The following is a 22,879-nucleotide window of genomic DNA, read 5'->3' on the forward strand; positions in this document are numbered from 1 at the left end:
ATGTCTAGTCAGCCTTTTACATCAGAGAATGATTCACTATCACACCAAAACTTAGAGATGAGGTGGCATAGAAAGAATACTGGTAAGTCCTGAAATCAAGTTTCTGCTAGCGCTAACCTTTGTTAATCTACCATCACTCTGAGCCACTCTTCCCTGGCCTATAAAATGGAAACATCTTAGACTTGATACCTTAAATGCCCATCCTAATTTATAATTTGCTCTATTAAATGGGAAAAACTGGGCCAGTAAAGAACAAAAGCAAGCTAGGTGCAGGTGGCTCATGCCTGTAATCCTAGCTACTCAGGAGGCTGAGATCTGAAGATCACGGTTCGAAGCCAGCCAGGCAGGAAAGGCCGTGAGACTCTTATCTTCCATTAACCACAAGAAAACTGTACTGTAGCTGTGGCTCAAAGTGGTAGAGCCTTGTACAAAAGCTCAGAGACAGCGCTCTGGCCCTGAGATCAAGCCCCAGACAAAAAAGAGAGAGAACGCGCACAAAAGCAGGCTTTGATTTATTGAATAAACATTAAAAAGAATTTAGTATTCATTTTGGAACAGATTTGTTCCAATACAATAGTTACATTAGGGAATATTTTGAGACTAATTTAATTTCTGCATTTGTGTATGTGTCAGTGCAATTCACAAGAGATGCTGGGTGGGGTAAATGGCACCCAGTGCACCAATCAATGCAGGAATACACAAAATGCATAAAGCACCCACTGGTGAAGGCATGGCTTCTCCAGTTCACCGTGATATGAGTCACCCTCACTGACCCACTACACAGTGCTACAGTGCTGTGAGATTTCAGGTAGCCTTTTACTGCTCCACAGAGGCAACCCTTCTAAAACCAGATCACAAGCAAACTTCGGAACTTTTACAAGGGAAATTGACATGTATGTACATTTGACCATTAAACATACATAAAATTGCCCTGTTTGTATTTGATTCTAATGTCTTCTTTTTAAAATATGTCCACTAACAAAAACAGTATTATCTCTGCAATACACGTAATACAGAAACCAGAGGGCCTTCGCAAGCATTCCTATTGTTGGCAAATTCAGAGTAAAGGAGGTCATGCGTCTTTCCTGGTTCCCATGCAGGGCGCAAACAAGGAACAGACTGAACCACTTAGCTAGAAAAAGGATGGGCAAAAACCTGTCAGTGAGAGCCAAAGGGCAGATAAAAATAATCCTACCAGCTGGACATAGTGGTACACGTTGGCACTTGAGCAGTAGTAGGATCCCAATTCCTATGTAGGCTATGTAACAATTTTTAAAAAAAAAAACAAAAAAAAATAAATAATTAAAAAAACACACCTTTTTTTGTTGTTGTTGCTGCTAGTCAGGATGCTTTCAGAAAAGACAGAGAGCAGAATGATTTTGTCTTCTCAAACAAACCCGGACTTACAACCAGAGCTGACACCAAATTTACAAATGTAAGTATAGAAAATCACAACCATCTATGGGTCACTGTATCTGTCCACTGTAACCAGAGTTCTGGCGCCATTTCTTGAAGAACTAGCACATTACAACTCTTCAAATATCTGAGATTTTGGTGTTCATGTAAACGTACATGTATGTATGTATGTATGTATGTATGTGAGAAGACAAAAAGAGCTGGGTGAGCTCACACTACTTACTTAGGGGGTGGAGTTTGGGAGGCTCTCTCATCAGTGTCAGCTGGGATGTAAACAAACACTAGTCCCTACCTCCACACCAGCTGAACAAGGTAGCTCGTGCTTGTCATCCTAGCTGTTATGGCCCATGTAAATAGTCTGACAGAAGAAGTGCTAAGGAATGTGGTCAAGGGATTCAGGGACTGCCGCAGGCACAGGACCCTGAGTTTAAGCTGGCTGTGTTACAAAAAATAAAAGTAGGAAAAAAAACCCACTGAAGGCTGGGAATATGGCCTAGTGGCAAGAGTGCTTGCCTCGTATACATGAAGCCCTGGGTTCGACTCCTCAGCACCACATGTATAAAAAACAGCCAGAAGTGGCGCTGTAGCTCAAGTGGCAGAGTGCTAGCCTTGAGCAAAAAAGAAGCCAGGGACAGTGCTCAGGCCCTGAGTCCAAGGCCCAAGACTGGCCAAAAAAGAAAAAAAAAAAAAAACAACCTGAAATGAAAACAATGATGATGTTTGGGAAAAGAGACGATAGATTTTCTTTTCTAGCCTCTAGCTTTCATTATTTCAAACAATGAATGTATTTATTCTCAGAGTAAAACTGGTATCTTTTAAAAACAGCTACTGAAAGATGAATCCCTGATCTCAGTTCATGTAGAATTAACATAAAGCATCGGTGTCTACTCACCAGGCAACAAGAGTGAACTGGATTTGGTGGGCATTTTTCTCACCAAAGCACAGAGAGACCTCTGTAGGACAGCTCTCAATGCAGAAACATGCATGACCCCACATTGCAGATAAGGGGATGTGATCATGCCTGCTTGTATCAGCCAACATGTTGGTGACTCCTATGGGCATTATGAAGAAATCTCCCCTTTAACCAATGTTAGTGATGGCTGGTAGCCAAGAATATGGACATGTGAACCAGACAGAAGACCAGTGACCGAAGCTGAAGATGTGGAAAAGGCCAGCTTTCCACTAGCTTTCTTTCAACATTACTATCCCGATGATAAAGATCCATTGTTGACTGAGAAAGCGTGTACACTTATCCAACATTTCATTTCCCACAATTTCAATCACTCTTTTTTTTTTTTTTTTTTTTTTGGGCCAGTCCTGGGCCTTGGACTCAGGGCCTGAGCACTGTCCCTGGCTTCTTCCCGCTCAAGGCTAGCACTCTGCCACTTGAGCCACAGCGCCGCTTCTGGCTGTTTTCTGTATATGTGGTGCTGGGGAATCGAACCTAGGGCCTCGTGTATCCGAGGCAGGCACTCTTGCCACTAGGCTATATCCCCAGCCCTCAATCACTCTTAACTATGACTGAAAATGTTAAGTGGACAAAGCATAAGTAATTCAGAGGTTTTAAACTGCATGATAACATTTAGCATGACTGAACCTCAGGCTGTCTTGCTTAGGATTTGAATCATCTTTTTGCATAGCATATGATATCTGCCCCATTTGTCAATTATATTAAGGGAAAAGAAAACTCATGCTGAGGTTGCTAAAACCCATAGTACAATTTTTATTTTAATAGATTATTATAATTATTTTCTTATGGTTAATCTCTTACCATCCCTAATTTTATGTTTTGTCATACATAACAAAAAAGAGAAAGTATATGTGGGGTTTAGTACTATCCAGGATTTGAGGGATCCACTGGGGCCTTGCAGATGGAGGTGACAGGCTAACTAGGAGGTGTGTGGTACTATTCTAGATGTTATGCTAGTAGTCCATCGGACGGCTCCCCGAAAAAAACAAAACAAAACAAAAAAAAGATGTTATGCTAACTACAGAAGAAAGTGGGTACAGCCATTCCCCTCATACCCCTCACACAGCTGACAGGAAAAGAGATGACAGACATACTGAAATATTTGGAAATATCGACAACAAAATCAATAGCTAAGGGAACTGGGCAGAAAAATATTTCAGGCACTAAAAGGAAGGACTGCTAACTATGAGGTTAAAGACTTGAGCATTATCTTCATTACCCTCACTTGTTTTACCACCAAAGGTTTTGTAGGTATCAAATGTTGAAAGTATCATCTTTCAAAGGAGTCAAAATAGCATTGCCTGACCTCAGCACATGTAAAGACAAGTAGGTAGGAGATCGCGGCACCGCCAAAGATTGTTCTGTGGCACTCGCTGGGAATGGAAGTAGTATGTCTGACTATTTCATGTGCTAAAACCAGAACATAGTAAGAGCTAGGTCAAAGGTAACAACTAGAAAGTCCCCTAACAAGCATTTTAGTAGGCCAAGTAATATGTGTTTCAATATGTTTCAGAATAGTTCAGATTTTACCATAACGTTTTTTCCACCCCATCCAAAAGTTAAGAGGTTATACTGAAACTTTACATAGAAAACACAAAGAATTTGAAATTTTTTTTAATGATACTGTTCAGTCTATCACAACAAAAGTTGTTATATGCCTCACTCTGAAGAAATCATTTTATGCTTGGTACAGTGGCTCAACATTGGTAATCCTAGCTACTTGGGAGGCTGAGAACAGGAGGATCACTATTCAAGGACAGCCTAGGCAGAAAAGTCCACAAGACCTCTACTCAACCCATCGCTGGGTATGGTGGTACACACCTCTCATCCTAAGCTATGTGGCAGGCTAAGAATGGGAGGATCACAATTCTTGCCAACTCAGGCAGCCAAGCCCAAGGGACTCCATCTCAGTGGAAGGGGCAGGGTGTAGTCATGAGAGCCTGTCAACCCAACTATAATGGGAAGACTAATATTGGTAAGTCAAAGACCAGGCCTATGCCTGGGCGGAAAGTAAGACCCTCTCTCAATGCGAAACATGCTAGAAGCATGACACAGCAGCATAGTGCTTTCCAGCAAGTGAGTTCAAAGCCTGAGACTGCCAAAAAAAAAAAAAAAAAAGAAATCACTTTTCTGAGAAATTTTCATTTTCCTCTAATAATACACCAAAAGATTTTAGGAGCAGCATTCTTTTCAAAGAAGCAATAAAACAATGTACTCCTTACATATCTGGATGGCTCTTCTAGGTTCTGGTCATTCATGTCAGTAGGAATAATCTGTGTGGCCAGTGGTCCCTCTGCAAAAGGTTTTGGTAGTTGACCTCTGAACTCTGATGGAATGAACTGTAGCTGCCAGCTGTCAAAAACAAGGGAATAAGAAAAGCACAGGGGATTATGTTGCTAAATGTACTTGACACAAATTAAAAAAAATCATGTGAAAAACATTTTGCTTGTAAAAAAATAAATATATATTTCTGCTGGAACCTTAACCAGGGAGCAGAGGCTGAGCTCACAACTCAAGTCAAAGATCATCGAGAAATGGACAGCTAAGTCTCAATCTATTTCACCAAACTCTCAGAACCAAACTTTACAACCAGGTTTGGTCATTATACTGAAAGAAAAGTGCCAGCATTTAGTGACAATTAGCATACGCTCAAATAGAATTAGTGAAATTAAAGCAATTCATTAGGCATCTCGAAAGGATGAATGTAAGGTGAGCCGCTTAAAACACTGAGAAGCACTGAAGGAGAGGTTCCTGAGTAATCCCCAAAGCACTTTCACCTAGGAAACTATTTCGAGTGTAAAAGACAAAGGGCAAAGTCCTTAAAAAACAAGTTCTAATCATTAATGACCAATGCAGGATTTTTTCTTTTTTTCCTTCCTTTTTGCAGTGCTGGAAACCAAATGCAGGACCTTATACATCCTAGGCACTGAGCTACAACTCCAGCCTGATACAGGATCTTTATTAAGCACACGCTATCATCACCAGGTAAAGTTAAGCTGCTATAGCCAGTACTCAACTGGAGCAATGTAACTTCCCTTCACCGAAACAGAACCAAATTAAGGAGAGTATGAGAAACCTCAAGGCCTATGCTGTCACCTCTAATGAGATAGTATAAATGAAGCTGTTTCAGACACCCCAATCTTCCCAAGTGCCTTTTCATTTCATTATTGTACGAAAAAGAATTCTTTTCTGAAAACACTCTAAGAGAGCTTTTGATGATTAATGTATTAGTGGATTAATACCAAATAATTATAGAACTGCAAATATGAATCCTTAGAAGGGTTACTAGCAGAAGCCTAGGGCCCTGAGTATTTTCAGAAGTGCTCAGACACCTGAAGTTACAGGGCAGTGCAGTGTGCATATCCAGAAATGGCACCTGTCTAATGCAGGTCCCCAGCAATTAGAGGTGGAAGATGGCTCAGTGACTTTCTGCAACAACTCCTACACAAAACAAAAACTAAGACGACATGCCACAGAATTGATTTTTTTTTTTTTGGTCAGTCCTGGGGCTTGAACTCAGAGCCTGGGCACTGTCCCTGGCTTCCTTCTGCTCAAGGCCAGCACTCTACCTCTTGAGCCACAGCGCCACCTCTGGCTTTTTCTGTTCATGTGGTGCTGAGGAATCGAACCCAGGGCCTCATGCATGCTAGGCAAGCACTCTACCACTAAGTCACATTCCCAGCCCCAGAATCCCTACTTTTATTTCTTCATTTTAACTTCTGGGAATTAAAGGACAACGTACTTGTCAGGAAGAAGGAAGCTGCTGGGAAATCGATACCATTCTTTTCCCACACAAACATTCACAGGTCTGCCTTCCGGGACAGTGTGGATGGTTGGGTCTGTAGCAATTCGGTAAAATTCTGGATACAGATCAAGGGGCCCATGATAACCTGGAAGAACGAACGAACAGTGGGTGAAAGCCAAAGGTAAGGAAGATGAGGAGTGGACATTTAATCACCCTAATGTACCTTCACCTCCCACCATGGTCCTCTTGCTGGAAGGTGGGAAGATGGCTGCAGCAGTGACCCTACTTTGCCAAAGAGAACTTGCTTTCTGCCTGTCTGTGTACCCTTCCACCTTTCTATCTTTGTGTTTTACTGTGATCCAAATAATTATTATAAGAAAAAAATATAATCAGGAGACGTTAGCCCCAAAGCACAACCTGCGTTTAAGCTTCAGTAGCAGCCCTTAAAAGGAAAAGGGGAAAAACAATAGTGGAAAAAAGAACTGTCAATCTCCTTCTTAAGTCTGAGGTTCAGACGTCACACCCCAGCCGCTGTGAAGGCCACATCCTCTCCCTCTAGGAAAGGCCTCTTCCCAGCATGAAGTTAAAACAGCTTCTGCAACAAGCGAACCCTGAAGTGCCTGGTCAATGCATCTACCTCTGAACAGTGCCACGGAGCGAGAGAAAGACAGGAGACCGAACAGGAAGACAGTGCCTAGCGCCAACCAACTTGATGTCACGGTGTAGTGCTCCAGGCGGTATTGCTGAAACACAAAGTGGTAGCATTTCTAGAAGGAGAGGCAACTGTATTGATAAAAGAGAAGATACACTGTGCAGAACACATATAATCATGAGCCCTCACAGAAACCCCACAAACGCAGCAGAAAATGAAGTGGGGAAGAGTCGGAGCAGAGGCGGGCACCCGGCAGGGCAACTGCCCAAACCCTAAGGTCAAAGCAAAGTCCTTTGCACTATCTCGAGGGTCAGCCGGGCCCGCCAACTTGCCAAGACTCAATTTTGACTAGTTTCATAGGATTACTTTAAAGTCCTAGTAATGTATTCTTCTAATACTTCAAGAAAAATGCTTTTTAGTAGTGTTGTTTGATATATGAGGTATCTTGACTTTCTAGGATGGGTATTAACCTTTACTTTCCCTATTGACAAGTTTCAACAAAACTTTTAGTATCAACAAAATGGCTTATGGCTTATGACCAAACAGTAAGAAAAGAAAAAACAAATTTCTTTCACAGACCTCTAGAAAAATAGTGGTAATTATCAATAAACTACTTAACGAACTAGGTGATTATTATAAAATATATACATATGCATGAATTCCACTATTTTCCCTACCTCACCATCCCTTTTTTTTTTTTTTTTTTTTGCCAGTCCTGGGCCTTGGACTCAGGGCCTGAGCACTGTCCCTGGCTTCCTTTTGCTCAAGGCTAGCACTCTGCCACTTGAGCCACAGCACCACTTCTGGCCGTTTTCTATATATGTGGTGCTAGCGAATCGAACCCAGGGCTTCATGTATACGAGGCAAGCACTCTTGCCACTAGGCCGTATCCCCAGCCCCCTCACCATCACTTTTACAATAAATTTTTTTAAAAAAATAAATGAGTATAATTAGTCCCACTATAATAATTATTGAGAATTATTAACACATGGTACATAATAAATGTTACATCCTATTACTGTGTTCTATTTTTATATCTGAGTAAATAACTTTCAAAAAGTCAATGTCTTATATTTAATATTCAGTTAATACATGTCCTGCCTAAGATCTGTTATTATAATATGTGATACTATGAGAGGATTTTGTATAGGTGAAGTGATTTCTCTGCCTTGAGTTTAGATATCTGCTTGCTGGTCTTTCCTTGAGCTCCTTAGGAACAAAACTTTAGGTTTTGTTCATGTTTGTATTCCTCTTTCTTTAATGCCAGTCCTGGAACCTGAATTCAGAGCCTGAGGCCTGTTCCTGAGCTTCTTTTTCACTGAAAGCTGGCACTCTTATCACCTGAGGTATAGCTCCACTTCTAGCTTTTTTGATAGGTTAGTGGAGATAAGGGTCTCACAAACTTTCCTGGCCCAGGCTGGCTTTGAACTGTGATCCTCAGATCTCAGACTCTTGAGTAGGTACCATTACAGGAATGAGCCCCTGGTACCTGGCTGTATTGCTCTTGATACTTAGAAGAGCACTTCACTCTCATTAGATACTGAGTAAAACCTATAGAGCTAATAAATTAGTGAATTTTTAAAAATGCATCTTTTTTTTGGTCTTTTCTTTTTTGGTACTGGGGAATCGAACCCAGGACGTTGCACTTGCTAGGCAAGTGCTTTGCCACTGAGCTACATCCCAGTCCCAAAAATGCATCTTTACTAGCAATGAGATTACTATTGATAAGAGACAAATTACCACACCAAAAATCAGTAAATAAAGTATGATATGTGGCTTTGAAATACATAAAACTTTAACAATATGATCTGAATCAGGTATAATATAATGGGCAGAATATCAGGGGTGAACACACACTGTAATATGCCTTGAAGCTTTGTGAGCAAGTGATGCACTAAGTACAACAGAATGAACACAGATACGTTTCCCTGAAACTCACCTGAAGTGCAGAAAGAGCCACAGCACCACAGAGACATATAAGTGGATAGACAGGGAAAAGAAATCGCTCCTCTTTGTGAGGCTGGATGAAGAAAATTATAAACCAAATATACATTGGAGCCAAGGTAAGCCAATATGGATGGCCTAAATTCTGCACTGCAAGACACAGAAAAATAGCCGCCTTTCATCACATTAGAATAAAACAACACACCACACTTCATTTCAATGTTCTCTTGATCTTTTTTTTTTTTTTTTTTTTTTTTTTTTTTTTTTTTTTGCCAGTCCTGGGCCTGGGACTCAGGGCCTGAGCACTGTCCCTGGCTTCTCTTTGCTCAAAGATAGCACTCTGCCACTTGAGCCACAGTGCCACTTCTGGCCATTTTCTATATATGTGGTGCTGGGGAATCGAACCCAGGGCTACATGTATACGAGTCAAACACTCTTGCCACTAGGCTATATTCCCAACCCTGTTCTCTTGATCTTAAACTTGGGAGACCACTATAGGGTACCCCATAACATGTTTCAAGCTGTGTTCACACTTTCTCCAATATAACAGACTAGAAGTAGTGCACTCTCTACGTCATCCAAGAGATCCAAATTTAAAGGGAGGCACAGTACTGGATTTGCCCAGAACATAAATGAAAGCCAGATTTAATGGCAATAGAACTTAGTAAATACACATTTGGTGAAGAAAAGGAAAGGCTTTCCCTTCCTGCATTCCATGGAACTAATGATTCCTGAGGGTAACCAAAAGCATAACATAAACCCAGTCCTTGGGTCTTGATTCCAGTGTTCTGCTTAAGCAATAATCCTTTTATCTGTATAGCAATTAGACACAGGTCAAAAGGAGGGAAAGGTGGATTCTCAAACCCTTTTCATCAAGCTGAAAATCAGTCTGTTTTAGTCTAGGAATATTTTGGTTGGGATGGGTATTCTGAGATAGGGTTTCGTTATGTCACCAGGTCTAGCCTGAGGCCCGTGATGCTCCCATCTCACTCTCTCGAGTGCTGAGGTTGCAGGCATGGTTCCCTGCGCCTGGTAGCCATGTTTCAAGTTAAATATAAAAACGCTTAAAAAGAAGTTGGCTCATAAAGTTTCCTAATTAAGTTTTCTCTTCTTAATACCTGTCCATTCTGAATCGCAAAACAAAATGTGCTTAAAGCACAGAAAAGAATGAAAAGAATACAATAACAATGAAACCCAAACACTGTTGGAAAGTTCCTGTGGTTAGGTACAGGAGCACTGAGTGATAAAACTACAACCCACTGGGAAGGCATCTCCTACCGTGCTTACATTAGTGAAAACAAAAGTGCGAGCAAACGGTGGGCAAAGGGTGGGTGCACAGTGCCCCCTGGCGTCCTTCCTGTCTACTGGATGCCGGGTTAAACTGCAGCCCAGCACTATCAAGAGAAAGTAAGCATTGAGAAACACCAAGGAGGAGCGCCAGTCTCTCGGATTTGTGTCTTGCTTCAACGTTTGGACAAAACCGACCCAGGAACTCCTCTTTTCCATCACCAACTGCTTTCGAATCTCTTCTCTACTCACAACCTTTGGCCCTTATTCTTCTCACCAGTCTCTTGCTTCCAGAACCATCCAAGGTCGCCTTTTGTGGTTAGATCTGTATGGACAACCAGCCATGACCTGGCGGATTTGTCAGAATTATTCCACCGAGGTGGAGGCTGCCATCCACCGCCTGGTCAGTGTGTATTTTCCTCTCTCTGGGCTACTATTTCCATGGCGATGCTGTGGCTCTGGACAGCGTGGGCCTCTTCTTCCACAAGTTGGGGCCCACTGTCCCTCGAAGATGCAGAACCAACGTGGTGGTCCCGCGCTGTTCCAGGATGTACAGAGCTTTCTGGAGATGAGTGGGATAAAACCGAGGACACTATGGCAGCAGCCCTGGCCTTGGAGTTCTTGAGTTCACGCCTTGAGTTCTGCTGGCACAGACCCCCACCTCTGTGACTTCCTGGATGAAGGGGTGAAGCTCATCAAGTACATGGGCAACCACCTAACGAGAACCTCCACAGGCTGGCCGCCTCTCAGGCTGGGCTGGGTGAGTAGCTCTTTGAACATCTCACTTTCAAACACGACTAGAAGACTTCAGAGTCCAGCAGCCTTTGAGGGTCATCTCTGCATCTCCTGACATCAGAACTTCCTCTTGAGCCTCTCCCTCCAGCCACTGGGCAACTAACTTCTTAACTAACCACCCTGGAGCCCTTCCCAAGCCTTGCACCAAATGAAATAAAAGCTTTTTCCAGCAGGAAAAAAAAAAAAAAAGAAAGAAGGCAGGCAGGCGAAGGACAGTCAGGTACGGCTCACATTTGTAAGCTTAGCTAATCAAGAAGATGACATCAGAAGGATTGCAATTTGAGGCCAGCTTGGACAAAAGTTCCTAAGACCCCACCTGAACCAAATAAGAGCTGGATATGATGGCTCACACCTGTCATCCTAACTATATGCAAAGGAGGACGCCAGCCTAGTCATAAACATGAGACCCAATTTGTAAAATAAATAAAGCAAAAAGGGCCAGAGGTAGAGTAACTGCCTAGAAAGGGCAAGGCCCTCAGTTCAAACTCCAACAGCATTTTTTTTTTTTTTTTGCCAGTCCTGGGGTTTGGGACTTGGGCCTGAGCACTGTCCCTTGCTTCTTTTTGCTCAAGGTTAGCACTTTACACCTCTTGAGTCACAGCGCCACTTCTGACTTTTTCTATATATGTGGTGCTGAGGAATTGAACCCAGGGCTTCATGCATGCTAGGCAAGCACTTTACCACTAGGCCACATTCCCTCCAACAGCACACACACACACACACACACACACACACACACACACACACACACACACCCTCCCTCCCCCCCCCCACACACCCTCCCTCCCTCCCTCCCCCACACACACCCTCCCTCCCCCCCCCCCAGGAATGTGGCTTACTGGCAGAGGGCTGCCTAGCATGTATGAGGACCTGGGTTCAATTCCTCAGTACCACATAATTTAAAAAAAAAGAAAGAAAGAAAGAAAAGAAAAGGAAAAAAAAAAGGAAGAATGAGGGAAAGGAAAATACAGGAGATAGCAGAATGTTGCCTCAAGAGACAAAATAGCTGAATCTAAAATGAGGGGCACTAGGTTAAGATGAATATCTGGCTTAAAAATCTTTAGAAGAGGGGCTCAGTGCTCAGGCCCTGAGTCCAAGGCCCAGGACTGGCCAAAAATAAAAAATATTTTTAAAAAAATCTTTAGAAGGAAAGTAAGACAAGAGGAGGCATCATATAAAGCTTAAAAAAATGTAACATCAAATTCAGTATATGACCTGTAATTATATCCAGCTTTCCACACAACACAAAAAACCTGATTTTCAACTGGGTACTACATGATTTTAAAGAGTTAATTTTGTTAGCATGGCAATATGCTTATGTTAAAACAAGACTCCTAAGACAAAACAAAATGAACCTAATGTTTTAACACTGAACACAGAAAACCCCCTTATGAACCACCAACAGTAAAAGCAGAATTGGGGGTAGGCTAGAGAGGAATCAATCATATGGTATCCAAATCAGATTGACAAGTTTGAAGTTGAATCTTTCCAAAGCCCATATGAATTTCTGCTCAAATCTGTCTTCCACACAAGAAAACAGTAGGCACCAGAGCCACGACAACTTGAGAAAACACCAGCTGTGCCACACAGAACGAGAGCAAGTAAAACCACCAAGCCTCCTGCAGGAAACCAAACAAATGGCACCCAGAGAAGCCTTGTGTTTCCTAGGAAATTCGGAGTGTCTCCTGATTCCACTATCCATTTCAATGAATTCCTATGCGGCTGTTTTCAGATTCTTGGTTGGAATAATTTCTCAAAGCACGTTTGCCTCTAGTATGGCTTATCACACTTCTTTACAAGACTGGAGACATGTACAGGCTTGTCACCTTGAGATTTTATAAATGTGTTTATTTTCTTGGATGACTGCGTAAATTATGACTTCCTCTCTTAAAGAAATAGAAAACTGGGGCTGGGAATATGGCCTAGTGGCAAGAGTACTTGCCTCATATACATGAAGCCCTAGGTTCGATTCCCAAGTACCACGTATATAGCAAAAGGCCAGAAGTGGCGCTGTGGCTCAAGTGGCAGAGTGCTAGCCTTGAGCAAAAAGAAGCCAGGGACAGTGCTCAGGCCCTGAGTCCAAGGCCCAGGACTGGGAAAAAATAAATAAATAAATATATATAAATACACACACACACACACAAAGGTTCAAATAACCTACAAACACAGTCTGAAAAAGGCAGCAGAGCCAACCAGTTCCATAGAAAGACAGTGGAGAATAATTCTTGCTCATGTGCTGTCATAGCTTGCTAGTTGGCATCTTTTGAGTTACTTACCATTAAACCTCTGCAGTAGGTATTCCATAAGAGAAGTCAGTGGTAAGACCAAAAGAGCCAAAGCAAAGGCTACATTGAAATTCAGAAATCCATTAATTAAATAGAAGTACCAGGGTTCTGTACCTGAAGGAGAAAAAGAGGTAAGGAACCATTAGTGGATGTCTTCAGCACCTACAGTATTGACTCTTCATGATCAGTTTGGTTCACATGAAGGATCCAACACCCCAAGTGAAGGGTGAGAGCCTCAGGTCTTCTCCCTTCCCCTGCTCCACCACACACAGGGAGCACAAGAGCAGAAGGGGGTAAGAAGGAGGTACTGCTTAAGATGCTTTAGAGAGAAACCAAGTTTTAAATGTTTAGCTCTATTTCCTATCTGTAGAAAAGCTACTCTATCTTCTGCTCTGCCACACTCTGAAGACATAGAGCTCCTTTTCCCCAAAGGATAAAGCAACAGGGGACCATTTGGAGGCAGAGACGTAGCCCTAAATAGACATCAAATTAGCAGAACCATGAAAAACCCATTTGTTCTTTATAAATCACCTAGATGCAGGCATTTTGTTATGAGAGACAAATAGACTAATTCAGAAATTTTACCCTACCTAGCCTGAAGTACCATATCTAAACAGGAATAATGCTTCCTCAAAACCCACCAAATAATTTTAAAAGCTTAAGAACAAAGAACCATATATAACTAAAAAACAAAAACAAAAAAAACCAAGCACCAACCACTACAACCAATTGCCATTTGAATGTAACTCCTCTCAGCATTCTGTAGACCAAAAGAGACTAGCAAATGAAACTTGGTTGGAGCTACTCAGTCTCTCCCACTTTGTTCTCATCTGCTTGTAGGGATTACTTATTTTCTAGCATCACAAAAGGCAACACGTCAAGGGTTTTTTTTGTTGTTGTTGTACATGTTCAGAGACCCAGACTCTGATCAGAGGCCTGAAAGATTGAGAATGAAGCAGACAGAGAAAACACAGGCTTCACACACAGTCATTTTTACCCTTTAATTCACCATCCTTAAATCTGAATACTGAGCCAGCCCTCTGGGTACTGGTAGGTTCCTCCATCAGGTGGTGAGTGACATGTGAGGGTTTAGTCACTGTGTGACACCCTCACACCACAGCAGTTTCCTGCAAACCACATTGCTTCAAGGGCAAACAGGAGGCAGAAGAAGAGTCAGAAACAACAACAAACTGGTATTTTTGCAGTTTGCACAGCAAAAGAAGATTAGGAACCAAAGTCCTAATTCTAGAAATACTCAAGGGAGGAGTAAAAGGGAAGGGAGTACCTTAAGTAGGAAGGGCACACGGATCAATTGTGTGCCACCTTAGGAAAAGTTCACTGCTTCCTGTTTAAATACAATGACTGAGGTTGTTAGGAGCAGAGGCGCTATCCAAGGATATGTTATTAGAGATGTTTTTAATCTTTCTTTCTATTTCACTGTTTAGTCTACATAACAACAGAAGGTTTTAGTTACAAAACAGAAGTATATGTCTGCTGTGGATATTAATATTAACAATATATTGCCTCAACTGAGTCTTTTAGTTAGAACCAAGCTTTCAGAAAGGCAAGCAAACCCCAACTGTCTCAGATGTAATGCTATCAACCCCTGACAGGCCTTTTTTGCTTAACAGAACACTGGAAATCTGAGCCTGTGAAGAAAAAGCAAGAATGAGCAGAGAGAAAGGGATCATCCTCTGTATTGTGCAACACAGATACACAGCCTTCACAGAAAAGTCTTTTTCTTTGATACTTGCAAATAGATTGCTTTCTCAGAGAAGCTCTTCAGTTCCTAGCAAGTACCTGTTGCCACCACAACTTGCTGTTTGATGGATGTTTTTACCTAGACATGTTGTACTCTGAGATACAACACCAAAAGTATTAAGTTGGTAAACACGATCATTTTTATGTATGGAGGGGGGTCTGAAACCAAGTTGCCAACAAGGCTGTAACCATTTCATAACAGACTACTCTTTCCCTGGGGAATGGAGCAAAAACCCGAGAATAAGCCAAGAGTGAAGAAAGTTCAAGTGGCCACAGAGAGGACGCCAAGAGTGGATTCTGTTGACTAACGTTCTTCCCTACTTGGTAAGACACCGCCTTGGGGGAAGGGAGGGAGGGACATAAACTTTTATCTCTGTCCAGGGAGTTACTCAATGCTGATGCTCACAAAGCATCAAAGCTGAACACTGCAGAAAAAGCACATCTGAATGACAAGCTAAGTCCTGAAGTGGAGCAAGGCAAGGAGAAAGGTGAGAGCAAGCAGCAAGCTGGCAGCCAAACCTACAGGGCAGTGACTCACCCATCTCCCTCTTTATGGAAAGCACCTCAGCTGGGGGGTGGAGGGAGCTTCTAAAATAAGCTAAAAAGAGAAGGAATAATGTTGATTGTCCCACAGATTGAACGAAGGGGAACCTTTTCACAGACCTGTAATTTTATAAAGCTGCAGGAACTAAATTATAATAAGTCATCCTTATAAATGTCAAATTTGAACCACCAAGAGGGAAAAGCCAGCAAGGTTCCACAGAAATGATTAACAAAAGAGAAAAGGCTCTAGAACAGTTCTGCCTCACATTGAGTCAACTCTAAGCAAGCCTCAGGACACCTCCTGGGCCTTCCCCCTCGCTCTACTGGGGCAAGGGGAAACAGCAAGCCTTCTAACAAAGGCCCTTCACGGCCACCTTCTGAAGCTTCCGGCCCTGTGATCTGAAAGACGCTGATAAAACACAGGCACAAACTAAGCCGCAGAGTGGTAACCCTGAGTAGACCCCTTTTCCTATCTAAGGTGTTTGCCTTTAAAGGATTCTACAAAACCTCAGAGAGGACCACCAGACAAAAATACTCAAGCACATCAACATCTGAGTCCTTGAAATGTTACCAGGGGCAAAGTCAATCACTTCCTTCTCTGCAGTGCTAACTTTCACCTGGAAATCTTTGGCCTTAAAAAGATATTTGTCCATGACTTGGCAATTTTAGTCTAGGCTACTCTCACTCTCTAAATATCCTAAATGCCAAGTATTAATTTACTTTGTCCACTCTTGCTTTCCACACTCCCAGGAAAAGTAACCTGCCAGTATACACATTCACTGGGCTATTCCAGCCCTCTGCCAGCTCCCTCCTACCCCATCACCCTCCTCCTGATCACTCTAAGTCAATGCACAGAACTGTGGAGGTTAACTTCACATATTCCTTGGGTCAGATCTTACCCTCGGCTACTCTCAACGCATGCTCCCTGTTTTTGCAGGCTTATTTTCCTGTCCTGTCACAATGGTCAAATTCTAGGGCGTTGGTTTACTAAGGATGCTTTCAGTAAAAATGATGCAGGCTTGGGAGTCAGATATATCTGGGCTTTCTTCCTGTCCCTGTTATTATTTTTTATTTTTTTTTACTTTGGGTGGTAGGCTCCTCACCAGCAGCTCAGCTTCCTCACAGGGCAAGAAGGCTAAATAATACCTATCTCACGGAACTTCAGAGAGGGAAAGAAGAAGACAGTATGTAAAATTTCTAGCACATGAAATACATTTAAACAGAAAGCGTTGTGATTAATATCTATGAAGAGGCACTCCTTTTCCTTCACTTCAAAAGAAGTCAGCTCAGGTGGGAAATATCACTAAGATATGCTATCTATAAGTGAAGTACCAGTGGCTCAAACCTTAGGTTCAAAGTTTGAAGCCTGCCAGTCAAGGAGGTCTGTGAGACTTTTATCTCCAATTGCCTATCAAAAAAGCCTAAAGTGGGGCTGGGGATATGGCCTAGTGGCAAGAGTGCCTGCCTTGGATACACGAGGCCCTGGGTTCGATTCCCCAGCACCACATATACAGAAAACGGCCAGAAGGGGCGCTGTGGCTCAAGTGGCAGAGTGCTAGCCTTGAGCGGGAAGAAGCCAGGGACAGTGCTCAGGCCCTGAGTCCAAGGCCCAGGACTGGCCAAAAAAAAAAAAGCCTAAAGTGATGAAGCCCTGGGTTCGATTCCTCAGCACCACATAAACAGAAAAAAAAAAAAAAAAAAAAAAAGCCTAACGTGAAACTGTGGCTCAACCGGTAGAGTGCTAGCCTTGACCAGAAGCAGCTCAGGGATGGTACCCAGACCCTGAGTTCAGCCCCAGGATTGGCCCACACACATAAAATAGTATGTTATGTAGCCCAAAAAAACGTAGACAAATACCTTTGATTCAACCAGGAATAATGGAGAGAATATTTATATGATTACAATCATAATGTAGAGACTGAAGTAATCTTCATCATGTCAGAATAGTTTCTACCAAAAATTCAAAGCTGTAAAAGTACTGTTTCAAAGAATAATCCATTATTTGATCTTTTTTCTTCAGCAGTCATTACACTGGACCCCACCCCAGCAATTACTAGGCAATACCTAGTCTTTCTCCTGGACACAGACCGCACACTCTTCCTGATTCCAGCAGAAGGATTTGTTCTTGAGATTCCCTACCTTCCTGCTGAAGCACCTAACATACTGTGCCATCATTCTGTTTCTGTAATCTTCTGAGGGCCTGAAGAAGGGCTCAAAGGCAATTTATTCAATGATTCTTTAACTGAAGTCTATCCACATATGCAGGAAGAATATATAGGCTTGTATTCATACATGAGAAGTGGCACCAAAAGAGGTATATAAAAACTGTCAGCACAAGGCATTTCTAATGTTCAGATAAAGTGTGTATCTAACATATTTAATGGGGCATCTAGATCAGGAAACTCATAAAATAGCCAATATACTGCAAGTTAGTGTCAAACATCTAAGTAACAGGAAAGAGCTGGAGATTCTAAGACAGAAGACACACTGTCTCATTGTCTGACAACTCTATAGGAAAAAAATCTGTGACATTTACCAAATGGAATAATGATCACAAATATTTACATCTGTTAATCTTATTTGGTATCAAGAAATTCCCAACCCAGTACCACAACATGTCTAACCAAGGTAGTTCTGAGACACAAGTGAAATTAAGGCACTCAAGAAATCATTCATTTATTCATTTATTGTCAACAATTTTTTTTACTATAAACCTAGAATATACAAGGGATTCCTACTTCTAAGATGAAAACAATATTCTCCCTCTAGGAAAGCTACAACAGAAAGTTTAATTACCAGCCAGGCACCGGTGGCTCATGCCTGTAACCCTAGCTACTCAGGAGGCTGAGATCTAAGACTAATGTTTCAAAGCCAGCTTGGGCAGGAAAGTCCTGAGACTCTGATCTGTAATTAACCACCAGAAAACTGAAGTGGTGCTGTGGCTCAAGTGGTAGAGCATTAACCTTGCGCTGAGGAGCTCAGGGACACTGTCCAGGTCCAAGAGTTCAAGCCCCACAACCAACAAAAAGAAAATAAAAAGTTCCCTACTCTTTAAACAAATGAAAATCAGAAGAAAAATGAAACTGTCAAATTCAAAGATGAGATGATAGCACAAAATGTCTACTACTAAGGAACAGATCTCTAAAGGCAGCTGACTACAGTATTCCAGCAGTCCTGATCATGGTCCATGTAACAATCCTTATTGCCCCAACAATTAAAAAAAAAAAAAAAGTCCAAAATAGCAGGTCAAACTTGGCAGGAAAAAGTCCCAAAGACTTTTTCTCAGTAAATAATGGCTAGAAGGAATTCAAATGTCACTGTCTATGGAAAAGCCAGAGACTGACTTTGCTAAAGCCTAACCAATCACCATTACACTAAAAACATACACTTACACCAATACTTATTTTCCTCCCCTACTTCCTACATCAGTCTGATCAGTAGATTAAAAAGCCTCACCAATCTAGAGAGGCCAGAGAAAATAAAGCTCTGTTATAAACTCTCACAAAAGGTTTTATAAACAAGCAATCAAAATATTAACATCAGCTGGGCTCATGTAACCTGTTACTCAGGAGGCTGAGATCTGAGGATCATGGTTCAAAGCCAGCCTAGGCAGGAAAAGTCTGTGAGTCTCTTATCTCGTTAACCAACAAAAATCTAGAAGTGGCACTGTGGCTCAAGGTGGAAGAGTGCTAGCCTTTAGGGAAAAAGCTAAGGGACAGCACCCAGGCTCTGAGTTCAAGCCCTACAACTGACCAAAAAAAAAAAAAAAATCAACATCTAATAAATCATTTATGAAAATGGAGAAGCCAATATTTCAGAATTAACACAAATTCAATCTATCCTGTATACAGAATGGGATACATGTAAATCAGTATTTACCACACAATCCACATTTTATTTGTTTTATTGTCTCCAGAAGTCAAATAAAATTTTACAAGTAAACCAAAAACAATGGGCAATTTAAAATGTGCCAACTTTTCCTGGCTGAAGAGAGACATCTAGAGGCAAAAACTTAGAACTGGAGGCTTTTCACATATCCTTGGGAATCTAGGAAATATAAAGGAGCCTTTCCAAGTTCTTTCACTTAGCAACTGTTCTTCAACCATGTGGTTTGTGAATTCAGTTCACTGAATAAAACACTGCTTATTTTAGCATGTTACTTTCTACCTAAGATGACAATACTCTCTAAATCCCAGAAGACTCCAGTATCTCATTCACATTCTCGCTTCCAAGCTCCCGAGGCAATCTATTGGATCTACTGGCAATGCAGCCTAGGCACATAATGGAGAGGGCTACCAACATCACAAATTTATAGGAAGACAAAGAGAGGATATTGACTGCTTTGTATCAGAGTCAGGACGTTCATATATACAAAAAAAGTTTAAGGAACCCCAAAATATTAAAGCAAAAGCTACATTTAATCAATTATTGTTGTTATTATTATTATTATTGCAGATCTTGGGGCTTGAACTCAGGGCTTGGGTGCTGTCCTGAGCTTTTTTGTGCTCAAGGCTAGCACTCTACCACTTTGAGCCACAGCACTTCTTCTGGTTTTCTGGTGGTTAACTGGAGATAAAACTCTCACAGACCTTCCTGCCTGGGCTGGCTCTGAACTGTGACCCTCAGATCTCAGCCTCCTCAGTTGCTAGGATTCTAGGTGTGAACCACTTGTGTAGGCTCTATATTTATTTATTTTTAAATGTCTTTCTTGCAAAATGTTTACTGACTTGTCTAATTTAAGGGAAGATATCTAGTTCATCCACCTATAACTGTTAATCCTAAGGTCATCAGAAATAAAACAGGCAGAGTAAATGGGAAGCAGGAAAAAGGTGGAGATGGGGTACAGTAGAGAATACAACACAAACTAAAGGCACTGTTTTCCTCTTAATCCTAAACTGACCAAGCCACCAACCCTCACTGACCCCATCCTCATTTGCTATACCTTGCAGAGTTTCCAAACTCTCTCCCCTAATCCGATACTAAAGTATGCATGTTTAAAAAAGAAAAAGTGACATCAAATGTATGTATATATGCATAGACATGATATGAAGGAATATTCTCCCAAATATTAATAATAACTAAATAAATACAGTAGGGTTGGGTTATTTTCTTTTTGTTATCTGGATTTGTTACAAGAGAAAAAAGTAGCTTTTAGGAGGGAGGGGAGTAGCATCAAAAGCTGTGGTACACCCAATGTCCTCAAAATTCTAACCCTAGGGGCTGGGGATATGGCCTAGTGGCAAGAGTGCTTGTCTCGTATACATGAGGCCCTGGGTTCGATTCCCCAGCACCACATATACAGAAAATGGCCGGAAGGGGCGCTGTGGCTCAAGTGGCAGAGTGCTAGCCTTGAGCAAGAAGAAGCCAGGGATAGTGCTCAGGCCCTGAGTCCAAGCCCCAGGACTGGCAAAAAAAAAAAAAAAAAAAAAAATTCTAACCCTAAAACTAGATATAATCAATAGAACAGAGAGCCAGAATCTGATTATCACATTAATCGACGGAAGTAGTAGCTACCTGTCACGTGCTCCATTCAAATGTCACTCTGTTTTTAAGTAAGAAAAGAAAGCTTCCAGCAAAGACAAACTATATTTGATGAAATAAGATAACTGAATTAAAGTGTTGAAGCCCTGGTACATTAAGCTGCTTTCTAACCCTTCCCCAGGTTTTGTAAAAACTTACCATACAGGTCAGGTCCATGAGAAGTGAAGACATTATACAAAACAATGTTGAGAGGTGCAATCACCAGCTTCCCATAGTAGTAGCTGTCGATGGCCACCACGGGCACCTGAAACAGAACACACACAGCAACTGTAGCTTTGTGCTGGGAATATTCTCAAAGTGTTAATAGATAAACCTGTGAATGCAAAACAAACTGAATTCACAGTGTTTCCTTTTCCCACATGAGAACTTGCTTTCATCAGAAGACGAGAACAAAACAAAAAAGAAAACTTACCAGGAAGAGAATTAGGGCCACTAGTGACCAGTAAAGGAAACTCCTCCACCTGTGTTTCATGACCAGCAAATCAAAGGCAATGGGCAAACTGTTTAACAGAGAAAACGAAAGTGGGGGTAAGTAAAATACCTTAGATCTCATGCACACACACCTATGCTAAAGTGAGAATAAAATGTCTCTAGCAGTGACAGAGATGGAAGAAAGCTGGAATGTGAAAGTACATCTTCTCTTCATCAGACCCATCAGAGCTAAGCATGCCTCAGAGGCTAGGAAACAAGCACTGAGCTGCTGGCACTGCATTTCACACATATTTGTGTGTAATGGACATTTCAAAGATATCAATTATAAGAAACTGGAGGGGCTGGGAATATGACCTAGTGGTAGAGTGCTTCCCTCGCATACATGAAGCCCTGAGTTCAATTCTTCAGCACCACAAACATTAAAAAAAGCCAGAAGTGGGGCTGGGAATATGGCCTAGTGGCAAGAGTGCTTGCCTTGTATACATGAAACCCTCCCTGGGTTCGAGTCCTCAGCACCACATATATAGAAAAGTCCAGAAGTGGCGCTGTGGCTCAAGTGGCAGAGTGCTAGCCTTGAGCAAAAAGAAGCCAAAAACAGTGCTCAAGCCTGGAGTTCAAGCTCCGACTGACTGGCAAAACAAAAAGCCAGAAGTGGTGCAGTGGCTTAAGGGTAGATTGCTGGGACAGTGCTCAGGCCCTGAGTCCAAGGCCCCAGGAGTGGAGAAAGAAAGAAAGAAAGGAAGAAAGAAAGGGAGAAAGAAAGAAAGAAAGAAAGAAAGGGAGAAAGGAAGGAAGGAGAAAGAGAGAGAGAAAGAGAGAGAAAGAAAGAAAGAAGGAAAGAAAGAAAGAAATTGGAGATTCCCTTGAAGGTTGTGTACAAGATGCAAGAAAGAAGGAAACAGATCTTGAGCCGGAGTAGCAGAAAAATGCACAACACAAAGCAGACAAGAGTGGGAAAATCAGCTGTCATGTCAAAAAGGCCTGTATACAAAAGAAGCATAATTTTTTTTTTGGCCAGTCCTGGGGCTTAGACTCAGGGCCTGAGTACTGTCCCTGGCTTCTTTTTGCTCAAGGCTAGCACTCTAAAAGAAGCAGAATCTTAACAGCAAATTACTCAAACCCATGGGATCTTCTTAAAGCACTAATGATTGTAATTCTCAAAGTTTTGTAAGATTAAGCAATATGTATAAGATGTTTAACAGTACCTAATAAATATTTAGCAGTTACCACATACATTAGGATTAATCATAACAAGCACTTTAAGAAATATGCTTTAGCCAGGCACCAATGGCTCATGCCTATATTCCTAGAGGATTGAGGTTTGAAGCTAGCCAAGCAGGAAACTTCATGAGACTCTTATCTTCAATTAATGACCAAAAAAACATCAGAAGTGGGGCTGTGGCTCAAGTGGTAGAGTGCTAGCTGAAGGACAATGTCCAGGCCCTTAGTTCAAGCCCCAGAACTAGCACAAAAAGAAAGACAGTGGGGGAAGGATAGGGAAGGAAGGA

General features: G+C 41.8%; 1 protein-coding gene across 4 annotated transcripts in view; it reads right to left on the reverse strand.

Annotated features, from left to right (window-relative positions):
- Alg9 (ALG9 alpha-1,2-mannosyltransferase) overlaps positions 1-22,879 on the reverse strand; it is a 55,117-nt gene that overhangs the window by 24,706 nt on the left and 7,532 nt on the right. Inside the window, exons 7-14 of one of the 4 annotated variants that reach the window (XM_048343825.1) lie at positions 21,352-21,439; positions 21,078-21,183; positions 13,086-13,208; positions 8,723-8,877; positions 6,769-6,898; positions 6,129-6,276; positions 4,609-4,738; positions 4,191-4,481 (exon numbers count right to left, since the gene is read on the reverse strand). In XM_048343825.1, the coding sequence (XP_048199782.1) occupies positions 4,425-4,481; positions 4,609-4,738; positions 6,129-6,276; positions 6,769-6,898; positions 8,723-8,877; positions 13,086-13,208; positions 21,078-21,183; positions 21,352-21,439 (937 nt within the window). In that variant the 3' untranslated portion in view covers positions 4,191-4,424. Of the gene's footprint in view, positions 1-4,190; positions 4,482-4,608; positions 4,739-6,128; positions 6,277-6,768; positions 6,899-8,722; positions 8,878-13,085; positions 13,209-21,077; positions 21,184-21,351; positions 21,440-22,879 lie in introns of those variants that run through there. The other 3 variants (XM_048343823.1, XM_048343824.1, XM_048343826.1) reach the window with 3 other exon arrangements.

The sequence above is a fragment of the Perognathus longimembris genome, chromosome 3 (assembly GCF_023159225.1).
Source record: "Perognathus longimembris pacificus isolate PPM17 chromosome 3, ASM2315922v1, whole genome shotgun sequence".
Classification (NCBI taxonomy): Eukaryota; Metazoa; Chordata; class Mammalia; order Rodentia; family Heteromyidae; genus Perognathus; species Perognathus longimembris.